We start from the raw sequence: 11,751 nt of genomic DNA on the forward strand, positions 1-11,751 counted from the left end.
TACATCAAGCCTAATATAATATTAGTAATGTTGCTCAATATACTGCTATAGCATAAATTACTTCCAGGATCGCTTCCAACAACAGAAAGATCTTGGTTTCTTGGCTCTCATGGAAATATTTTCTCCTTTTTTTTCTTTAATCAATGAGGGATAAGTAAAGCAGCTTTCCTGCAGCCAGTTGACCAGCTGTACACAGCAACAGGTGGAGGTGGGGCAACATTGCATTACTCTGTGCAGCCAGAGGAAACTCCTCTCATTGTTGCTCTGGCATTTCTTTAGAAGGACTTTAAACTGTCAGGATAGCATGATGATAAACTTTCAGAACAATAAGATTTTAAGGCGTTATTATAGATTGATACCCATTAAGATCCATGAATAATCCCAACTGCAAACCAATGGAAAAGGATAAGAAAATCTGAATTCTTAAAAATTAATGTGAAATTACCCAGAAACCTAAAGATCTAAAGCAGCAAATATTTGTGCCTATCAATATCATGCTTTACTATTTATTTGCTCAAACAATGCTACAAGCAACGTTTTCCTGATATCAAAATGAAAATAAAAGAAGACATCAGAATGAAAGAAAACCAAACATGTTTACAATTTTTCTTTATTTCTCTACCTCCACTATTAGTTTCTCTTTGATTAAACTTCACTTCTTGTGTACTCACTAGATGAAACAAGTCATTTTTTGTATGCAAATTACTATATTTTACAGCTAAACAAAATTAGGCTTGAAATTGGGCCTTTCGCATACTAGGAAGCTGATATTTCTAAGTGTACAATTTCACGTATTTCAGTGTTTTCTCTCTGAAATATAAAAGGAGTTGAGATCCAGTTGCTGAAAAGGATTCAGATATGAACTGGTGTGGAAATGTAAGTAAACATTTTCCTCTGCGGTCTTTTCAGACATTAATGAGTGTGAGAGGCCGTCGAGCTGCCTGCGGGGCCAGTGCTTCAACAACATGGGCTCGTACCACTGCGAGTGCCAGAAGGGTTACAAACTGGTCGGAGGCAGGGAATGCCAAGGTCTGTATCTCCTTCTGAAAGGATGTAAACATCTGGATTTTTTTTTTTTTTTTTGCATCCATTTTTCTGTATTTATGACAAATTAAATAAGCTAGTCAATGTTGAGTTTTGAATTTTTAGAGATTTTTATTTTTGCGCTTCATTTCCGAAATGTTTTAGCAAATTTTGCGACGATTAGGACTGAAATTCAAATACTCAGTGCAAGCTTTGTGATTTCCCTTTCAGACATAGACGAATGTGCTGCAGACAGGAACCTCTGCCAACCCTACGGCTCGTGTGAGAACAGACTGGGCTCATATGTGTGTGTCTGCAATCACGGCTATGCCCTCTCAGAGGACAGACACGGCTGCGAAGGTACGTCCGCTCTGATTCTAGATGATCTACATTCATCTAGTGAACAGAACACTGAAACCTTCTAAATCCCAAAAGGCTTTTTAGCATCATTTTTACAGATACCTAATAATTATCTGTTTCAAACTTCGCATTTCTACTTGTAGCGGTTCAAATCCTGACGGATGAGAAGAAGGAGTGTTACCTGAACCTGGATGACACGGTGTTCTGCGACAGCGTCCTGGCCATCAACGTCACCAAGCAGGAGTGCTGCTGCTCCATCGGTGTGGGATGGGGGGATCACTGCGAGATCCATCCCTGCCCAGTCTCCCACTCAGGTACCATTGAACGCTACAGAGGAAGCAAATAGAAAAACAACTTTTTACTTTCATTATTCTGTTAAAGGTTTTCCTTTCAAAACTCTTTTTTTTTTTTTTCCTCCAATGTAGCAGAGTTCCACTTCCTCTGTCCACACGGACAAGGTTTCTACAGTGAACAAAGACTCCAGTACAGCCTGCCCGCCTACCACGGTGTGTTCATATAAGTTATAATATAATATATGTAAGTGCGGCAAGCTTCACTAGTCTAGCCCTTAAAGCTCTTTCGAACGCGACACGTTTCTTCTAAAAAAAAAAAAAAGAGGTCTTGAATCCGACGGTCATCTTTAGGTTTTTACTGAACTTAAAAGAAAATAAAAATAACAAACAGATTCAAAACAAATGGAAAGTGACGGTCAAAAGACTGTGTTTCTCTTAAGGTGCCAGACTTCTACAAAGAGCAAGTGCTTTTTTCTTTCATGAACCAATTATTCAATAACCAATCAAAAGGCACCACGTCATAAGCTTAACAACGATTCAATTACAGATGCTTATCAATTCCAAAAATGTATATATGGCTCCTACAATATAATATGTAAACTTCACTAACTGTACAAATTGAAGACAGCAATTCAGTTTGTATTTAATATAAAGAATAAAAAAAGATCCAAGAACATCGCTGAAAATATATTTTTAGCACTTTTCGCCATAGCTACAAACTGTTCTTGTAGCTATAGCTACTGTTCTTGTAGCTATAGCTACTGTTCTTGTAGCTATAGCTACTGTTCTTGTAGCTATAGCTACTGTTCTTGTAGCTATAGCTACTGTTCTTGTAGCTATAGCTACTGTTCTTGTAGCTATAGCTACTGTTCTTGTAGCTATAGCTACTGTCTCTTGAACAGTTTGCAAGGCTAGCATTACTTTACATTTCCGAATACAGCATGTTCCATAACGGATGTTGAATCTTTACAAGGATAAAGCAGACACTTTGTAGAACTCTGTCTATCCTTCCTTTTTGTCAGCTGAAAGTATTGTTAAGTACAGAAGGAATTGGCTACAATTCTTACATCTCTGTAGTTCTTTTAACTTTTGATTGTTATATTTTTAAAACTTAAATTGTTCAAATAACTTTAATCAGCATGTAGTGGTCAACGGAAGAAAAAAAAAGTTTCATTTACAGGCAGTTCTAGCTAATTTAAGATAATTCTGCATCTGAAGGGTTTTTTTTAACTGCAAAGAGATCAAATCTTCTGCAGAATAACAATCTTTTGTTTGCTGTCTGCAGATATTGATGAGTGTACTCTGTTTGCTGAGGAAATCTGCAAAAGGGGCCGTTGTGAAAATACGCTGCGAGGTTATGAGTGCTACTGTCAACAAGGCTTTTACTATGACAGCAACCTTCTTGAGTGCATTGGTATGTAGCATCATGAAATTGTGAATAATTTCTGCATGTAGGACTTTCTAGACTCTCTACAGCAGATCGGTGCTTGTTTCATGTCTTCATATTTGCTCCCAGATGTCAATGAATGCCACGATGAGTCTCTTTGCACCAATGGTCGGTGTGTCAATACTGACGGGGGCTTTTATTGCATCTGTGACCGGCCCTGGATCCACGACTCCAGCAGGAAGAAGTGTGTGATGCCAACAGTTGCTGGTGAGTAGTATTTCCATGGCTGCAACCGGCTTTTATCCAGCTTCTTCTGGGACAACTTTGAACTCCTAACTTTATTGTGCAGATGTCAATGAGTGTGACAACCCAGGAAACTGTAAGAATGGCTTATGTGTGAACACAGTGGGTTCATACTACTGCATTTGTTCTCCGCCCTGGACGCTGGCTATGGACCGAAACAGCTGCGTGACTCTCGAGGAGCAGGCTGGTGAGTTCTCATTTGTCCCGAGTATCAGTCTGTTTTTGAAATCACTGATGTTTTCATCTAAAACAAGCAAATTTTAGAATATTCTATGTTTTAGAATATTTCTGTAGTCTTTAGCGTTCTTTGAGGAAACATTTTCTGTCCGCCCTGCAGTGGGTGAATTGAGCTGTAAGCCTCAGCATACCAGCAGTCTCCATGTTTATAGTTGACAGGATGTAGATAGTTTCTCTAGCTGATTCAAAAGGACCGAAATGTGTTTAAACGCAGCATGTTTCATGGCAGACAGAGGTTAAGAGCTGGGCAGGAATAAAGTTGAGAAACCTTACAGTACTTTGTTCAGACTTCCATATGGAAGCCTTGCTCTCTCTCTCTTTTGCGCAGCGCAAATAAACCACAGATTGATCTTGGATAAAATCTTTTGCATATCTGCCTAGTCTTGCTTCTTATTTAGACATTACTGGCATAAAAAAGCAGGGGCGTCCCGCGTTTGGAGGCCTTGGTCCTCGGCGCGAACGTTGCGGGTTCGACTCCCGGTCCCGGTGACCTATGGCGCGTGTCTTCCCCCCTCTCCTCACCCTCCTTCCTGTCTGCCTACTGTCGCAAAAAAATACGAGCCACTAGTGCCGCAAAAACTCTTCGGAGAAAAAAAAAAGCTAAGAGTCTTCCTGACTCAAAACTGAGTCGAGAAAAAATGTGAGACATTTGTGTTTTTGGCAAGATTATCCCAATCTTTGGCCAGTTTCTCGTTCTGTCTCAAAGTTGTAATTGCAGCACAAAATGTTTGTTTTTCTCAGCAGCTTTTTGCTTTATGTGGAAACAATGGGTTTCCTGTCAAAGTGGACATATTTAGAGAACTTACTGTCAACGTCTGGCTCGGTATCTTAGCCTGCATCATGCTGTGTGTTGGACCAATGGAAAAGTTAACTCTCAAACTTTTCCACTCAAACTTTTCCACTTTGGTCGCCAAGAAAGGTTATTTCTATGTTAATATAAAAAGTTTGAGTCTCCCTGGCAAAATGTCACCCATATGACGTTCTGCACTTGTTACTTACATTTTTTATTTCATCTTTCATTATATTACATACTACATTTTAATTTGTACCCGCCTTGACCTCAGAAGATTTAAAGAAATGTTTTGTAATCTATTTATTGTCTATTGCAAAGAAAATGTAGGTATGTGACCCCAATAAATCTGCAGATTTGAATAGCCGTAATTATGTGGCTTTCCTCTGGTTTTTGATCTGCATATTAAAATCAGCAACCAGAATGTTTAAACTTAGGTTTCTGAATGAAATTAATAAGGGAATCTAAACCAGTTTTCAGTAAAACATAATTAAGGAGATAAAGAAGAACATGTTACATGCTATTATACAAAGTCCCAACCACTCTCAGTGATTTCTAGCATCACAGGCGCTTTAAATATACGTCAGATACATGGTTTCCCCTAGAAAACCTGCTAAGCCCGGTGCTCGTGACGCTGGCCAGTCATCCAGCTGGCCGCCATGTTTTTGAGTTAAAAAATACATAAAGTTGACAAGAAATGTGAAAATATCACTTGATAGTTTTGTGTTATTGGAAGATTGAAGGATTGATATCTGAAAACCAACTATAAAGTGTTAAAAATAGGCAATAATTAAGAAAAAGTAAAATAAACTGTAAGCCTGGTGGGGGCACAAGTAAAGCCTGGTGGTCCGTCAGGCTTATAATGCACTGTGGGAAACCCTGAGATATGGGAATTAAGGGCAATTAAAGTCCATCCCACGGCTCAAACATATCATTGCTACATGGAAGGCAAATGCATGACATAATGTATCGCATATCACAAATATGATGCCCTTCCGAATATTGCGTCCAAACTGTCCTATGCCATTGCCTTCACTGATATTGTGATGATTGCAATTTAGAAATCTGTCCAGCTCTTTTCTAAATGTACAAGTAAAGATGATATATAATCTCTGGAACTGAAACTGATAGTTAAGTCAGTTGTGACAGGTAAAGCCTACCTATTACTGGATGTATATTGTTGAAATGTAGTCAATGATCAGGCCAAAAACTAACTCTATCTCCACAATACAGAGCTGTGTTACTGTAAATATGTCTTGGAAAATGCATAGATGCTATCAGGTGCAAAAATAGGTTAATAAAATAGAAACATTTGCCCAAATTTGAATGTTTTGAACCTCTCAACTATGGTCTGCTGATCACAGCAGTCTAGAAGTGCTAAATGTATGGGAGTAAAATTGTATCAAAAGTGTCCATACCCTTCTCAGCAATTCTTTTGTCAAATGGAAATATGTTGACGAATTTGCGCAAGTGCAGATTTTTTGATTAATGTACAAAATGCTAAATAATTTCAAAATTACACACGAAAAACCTCTTGTGTTCACGTTTTAGCTCCTAATGATAAAATCCAAAAGGTGTCAAAGAGGCATCCACAAACCAAACAGCAACTCAAGTGAGCTTCTGTGGTTAAAAAGTGCTTGATAACGTTAAACAGTGAGGGGTCTTTTGTTTCTACAAGTCATCTCCAGCAGATCAATGATAGCCAGTGTGCCAATTATTAATAAATAGTACGTATCCTCAAGCCATTCATCAGTGAAAAAATGAACGACTATGTGTACTGTCGGAGAGAAACGATGTTCCTGCATAGACAGAAAGTTCTCCGTGTTTCATCATCTGTTAGAAACTTTGGTTAGACTCCACAAATGTTTGTGAAGTGGTGAAAACTAATCCTCTGAGGCTGACAGGAGGCAGTCTGTAGACAGGTAGGTCAACGTGAAGCGGTTCCATCTAGCAGACCTGGCTGGGAACGATAACTGGTTTCTACCTGGATATGTTCATTTCGCTTGAGCTAACTTTGCAGCTATCGCAGCCGTAGTATGTAGAAAACCCAAGTGAAGCTTTTGAATGTTTACAGGCCTCGTCTGCAGATGAATGTGGCACAGTCGGGTCGTGTATAATTACCTGAAACCCAATACTGTGACGCACACACAGAGGAGATAAATATGGCTTAGTTATGACAGTTATGACAGAAACTGAAGGCCTCCATGTAACATGGTTTCTATTCTGAAATATGACATTGACCTCCAGTTTGGGACAAAAACCGTAGCGATGCAATAATGTGGGCAGATGTGAGAAAACCTGTGTTGTAAATATGATGTAGACTCTCTTTCTAAATTATTTTTTGTTCACATCACACTTTGTTTCTTCAAACTATAACATTTTGTAATAATGATAATAAGGAGACTTCAACTTGATCATAAGCAATGTGTTTATGCTCATAAACAGAATGTTTTGCCCGCTAGAGATTTTTTTTATTTTCTTAGCAATAATTCAGCAGCTTCTTCTGGAACCAAACTCTCAGTTTTAACTTCATAGATATCAGTCCCCCTTTTTTTTTTCTTCTTTTATTTTTAACCACAGGCCAGCTGCGAGGTTGTGCAATCTCCCATAAGCAGAATGGTTCACGTAGTAAAAAAAACTAACAGAAACCACATGTGGTTCAAAGACATTATTTACACCAGAGTTTTATCTAAACCAGTCGAGTGTCACAGCTGTAAAAACTGTTCATGAATCTAATCAGCGATCAATTAATCTGTTTTATTTCAACCTGTTTTAGTTTTATAGTTGTCCAACCTCTAGACTGAGAGATCCGCCTCACACACCGGCCTTAACAATTAGCTTAGGGATAAACAAGCACCTTCGACACACACTTAATGTCTAAAAAGATTCCCAAATGGAGCATTTACCGCAGGGAAGAAGTTGTTCTGCATTTTGTGGTGAGACGAAAGCCTGAGTCGACCACCTGCAGACTAAGCTCTGGCCCAGAAGCAGATGTTCATACTGTAACCAGTGTCTGTGGTGCCCTTTGCAGATGTGAATGAGTGCCAGGACCCCTCGTACTGTAAGAATGGGAGGTGTGAGAACACGCCCGGCTCCTTTCACTGTTTTTGCGACCCTCCCCTCACCTTCAGCGCGGCGCTGAAGCAGTGCGTCTATGACGGTGGGTAGAACTAGCTTGCCTTACCGCTCAGTCTGACACTCTTGTTTTCCATTGCAGTTCCTCCCGAGCCTTGCCCTGTCCAGGCTGTTTTTAGGAAGATGTTTCTAGCTTTAAACCAATATTACTTTTGTATTATAAGCATGTTTGGTCTTAGAAAGTGATTAATACACTGCCAAACAGACGCTACATGCACTCATGTCGTATTATGAGCTTCTAGTGATGCATTTAAACTGTCCTGATGACACAACACACATCTGTAATAATTTATTAGCATTTGACTTTAACTGAGGTCAGGGTTTTCCAAAAGCTTTATGCCTGTTCCGGCTAGTCCGAAGCCAATTTCAATGTTTGTTTGAAATGTTCATGCAACCCACAGCATGATGCTGCTACCACCATGCTTAACAACTTGGTCGTTTATTTTTTTGTTTGTTTATTTAAAAGCTTTGCTTTGACTCCTGCAGCCAAATAGCTTAACGCAATCAACTTGCTGAGTCATAATTATACAAGAAGTTTATTGGTAACTTCACTACAAAGTCAACAAAACCTTAATATTTATCCATACAGAATAATCAGTGTAACCACTTGTCATTTATTTATCATTTCTCTAACAAGGAATACTATTAAATTTTGTTTTTCCAAGAGAGAGCTGCCCAGGAATTCACACGATTGAATGAAATATTACTAAAACTATAACTATTATTTCACAGTTAATATTTGTAACAGCTGCTACAGGATTTTCTAATGACACAAAATGTCTTTAATGATGTGGCGCAATACAGTAAAACCTGCACTAGCAAATATTTAGTGAACCACTTCATACTGTAATCAGCTTCACTTATTTACTATTAAACTTTAAAAAACAGTTTCTGTTTTCATATCGTGACAGTGAGTCTTACTTTATTACCTTTTGTTCATTTACGATGCAAAACACAAATCATTGTGGCTGCTTTTGCTTTACAAATTAGTGTGAAATGTGTGATTTTAGGAGATTGAAATTATGTTTTTACTCACAATGACTAAATATTTTAGGGAATAAAGAAACAATATTTATTTATCTTTTTAAAAACAGGTATGTATTTTTGCTATCTATAGCTTTTTTATGAGTTGGCTGAAAGCCGTAAACCTTTTTTTTTTTTAAAAAAAGCATTGCCATCTGTATAATGATTTCAGGACAATTTATTGGTTTTGCTCGTTGCATGTGCCTGTATGACCCTGATACACCAAACTATAAAAACATTTTCAAAGAATAAAAAAGGCTTTCATCATTTCACTGATTTTTATTGAATTATTTTTGGCACTCTTTGCCCTCTACACTTTGTAAAAAGCCTTGACATAATATCTTATCTTATCTTATCTCACGTATAACATTTGGAAAATTCCAGCCTTTAATTTGAGTAAATTTATTTAGTGGTAGAAAAAAAATTGTATTTGCTCTTACAAAAGACCTCCAGTATTTAACTAAAGTGTTTTTGTTAACTTCATGCTGCAATGGACATTTTTAGTTATCGCAGCATTTTGTCAGTAATTGCTGTTATATTTTTTTCTGTGTGGCCCATTCTTCTTTAAAATGGGAAATCCAGGAGAACACAAATAAATCAGTCAGAAATAGCTACTTTTCTAAACCTTTGATTATTTTTTGTTGTCGTTGTTATTCTATGTTTAAAACCTGAATCCTATTTATGGGAATGCATAAAAGTAAAATAAAAATACACCATTAGTCTCCCAAGTTACATTAGAATTTTTTTTTTTACAGAAAATCTGTTTTCAAATATGTACTAAAATTCAAAGGAAGTTTTTGCATTGATGGATTTTCTGACGAGCTCTTTATTCTGGCTTCCCTAACATCATTTCTACTCGTATTAGATTAACTTTTACCTAAATCAGACTTTCATTATTATGTTGGGCAGAACTACTTCACTTCATTATGGCAGTTCTGCATAATCTGCTTCTCTCTGCAAATTCACACAGCTTAAGCGAAAGTAACAAACATCAAAAAACATGTATATCTCTTCCTTATTCTTAATTTAGATCGTACTGCAGCCCACAAAGACGTGTGTTTCGAGCGTGTTGACGAGGGTCTCATCTGCAGTCAGCCCATCGACAAAGTGGTGACTTACGCTGAGTGTTGTTGTCACTACGGCCACGGCTGGGGGCCAGAGTGCAACACCTGCCCTCCCAGAAATTTGGGTGAGTTTCCTACAGGATCAGCTTGACCTTTGATTTTATTTTCCCCACTGCTTTCCACCGACACGCTTCTCGTTTTCTGTTCAGAAATGTTCAGTATTCTATGTAAGATGCAACATGAGACTGAGTCGGACGGGGATCAGGATTTTCTGGCAGCTTTCGCAAACTACAACCCAGGTGAAATCATACTCTGTATTTGTTGTCTCCTCACTATTTTGCCATATAATATGTGATATTTACTCCTCGGTGTCTAATGTTATATTTTTTTTGCTAAAAGGTGACAGTTCAGAGGAGGATTCGGACGAATGTAGCTGTGCAAATGGCCGCTGTGTCCGCTCCTACCTGGGTACCATGTGTGAATGTAACACAGGCTTTAGGCTAGACCACTCCCGAGCTCGCTGTATAGGTTTGTGTGTACATTTGCATACAAAATAAAAATAAAAATACAATAATGAGTGTACAGTGGCATACAAAAGTATAATATACTTACAGGTTTGTCTTTATGATGCTGTTTGTTCTTTATTTACCTCCGAGGCTTTTTATTTATTAATTAAATTACCTTCAGATGGACTCTGTTTACTGACTGGTGGTTGTACTGGGATTTTATACTCTAAACATGGAATATACCTTTGCAAGTCACTGTACATCTCTGTACTCTTTGACCTACGGTTTCTGGTTCTGTTTGTCGGCTTGTCCTCACTGACACTCGTTTGTGTTTTCCAGACATTGACGAGTGTGCAGAGCCGGGCCCGCGCACCAGCCCCTGCAAGAACGCTCGCTGTGTGAACTCTTTCGGCTCGTACAAGTGCTTCTGCAAACACGGCTTTGTGGCCTCGCGCCGGCAAAACGTATGCGTGCGCCGCAGAACTCAGTAAAGATCCTGGTGCCACCTGGATGGCGTTTGTACACGCAGTTTAACACCAACCCAGCAGACATGCTGTCGCACACCTCTCTGTTCTTGTGTGGCTGAAAACACGGTTCACCGTCGGAGACACGTCTTCGCCAAGGCCTATCTGAAATGTACAAAACGTTCTCGTTCCCACCAATTCACTTTAAAAAATAAAAATAAAAAATCAGATCACATTAGGATATTTGTTTATTGGTTTTTTTGGGGGGGGTTTTTTTGTAATTATTGTTTTCTAACCTGTTTTTTAGATTAATATTAAAGTGTATATTTTTGTGATTTTTGTTTTGCTGACACCCCCCTTTTTGCCACGTTGGTTTAATCACAGTTGGAGCTTGAAGACGAGCTAGTTTTAACAAGGAAATTCATCTCAAAGAATTTTTTACATTCCCCAGTAAAACCCACCTCCTGACATGTTTAATAATAATAATAATAATAGATTAACTGAAGTGTATTTTCTACAGTAATTATTACACATTGTTTAAATTGTGTTTTTGTACAGTTTGTTCTGTGGAATGACCCCTTTGCTCTTTTGTTTATTTGTTGATGTAAAGTATGAAAAAGAAAATTGGATTTTGTTATCAATTTGACAAGAGCACCAAAGTGGACTTTGCATAAAAGGAGAGATTGAGACAGTGGGAGTGTAGTGGAAAATATTTGCTAAATGTGTCTTCTTCTGTAAAAAAAACATTTTAATTGCTGAATCAAAATATTAGCCAAAGAGGTTGTTGAGAAGGGAGAAATTTAATTAAAAAGTCACATTTAATACATGTGTATGTTGTGTTGTGTTTAGGATTAGACTCTCTAAAAACAAGTGTTCAAACTTTTATTATCCACTCTGGATAATTCTGCACAATTGAAAATTACAGCCCGTAAAGAAAATAATCAATAAATGTGGAACTATTAATATAAATTAAGAGTAAAAAAAACACATGTCACATGGCAGGAATTTAAACTTTATTTTGATTTATGAAAGTCATGTTTAATTTAAAGTACTTTTTCAAAAATGTTCAGTATGAGATTTTGCCATTGCAATACAAGATGTCTTTAATTTTAGACATGTTTTCAAGGTGCCGAATAAACATAACAGCATGTACGCTTAATAATTTC

At 37.8% G+C, this 11,751-nt stretch overlaps 1 protein-coding gene across 3 annotated transcripts in view; it reads left to right on the plus strand.

The window, feature by feature from the left end:
* Positions 1-11,407, plus strand: part of ltbp3 (latent transforming growth factor beta binding protein 3) — a 51,219-nt gene extending 39,812 nt beyond the window's left edge. For 2 of the 3 annotated variants that reach the window (XM_044141131.1, XM_044141130.1), the window contains 12 exons: positions 910-1,029; positions 1,255-1,383; positions 1,527-1,697; positions 1,809-1,889; positions 2,962-3,090; positions 3,193-3,330; positions 3,413-3,553; positions 7,425-7,553; positions 9,582-9,740; positions 9,825-9,914; positions 10,015-10,143; positions 10,461-11,407. In XM_044141131.1, coding sequence (XP_043997066.1) covers positions 910-1,029; positions 1,255-1,383; positions 1,527-1,697; positions 1,809-1,889; positions 2,962-3,090; positions 3,193-3,330; positions 3,413-3,553; positions 7,425-7,553; positions 9,582-9,740; positions 9,825-9,914; positions 10,015-10,143; positions 10,461-10,612 — 1,568 coding nt within the window. In that variant the 3' untranslated portion in view covers positions 10,613-11,407. The remainder of the gene's footprint in view (positions 1-909; positions 1,030-1,254; positions 1,384-1,526; positions 1,698-1,808; positions 1,890-2,961; positions 3,091-3,192; positions 3,331-3,412; positions 3,554-7,424; positions 7,554-9,581; positions 9,741-9,824; positions 9,915-10,014; positions 10,144-10,460) is intronic. The other variant, XM_044141133.1, reaches the window with a different exon arrangement.
* The last annotated feature ends 344 nt before the right edge of the window (positions 11,408-11,751 follow it).

The sequence above is a fragment of the Gambusia affinis genome, linkage group LG15 (assembly GCF_019740435.1).
Source record: "Gambusia affinis linkage group LG15, SWU_Gaff_1.0, whole genome shotgun sequence".
Lineage (NCBI taxonomy): Eukaryota > Metazoa > Chordata > Actinopteri > Cyprinodontiformes > Poeciliidae > Gambusia > Gambusia affinis.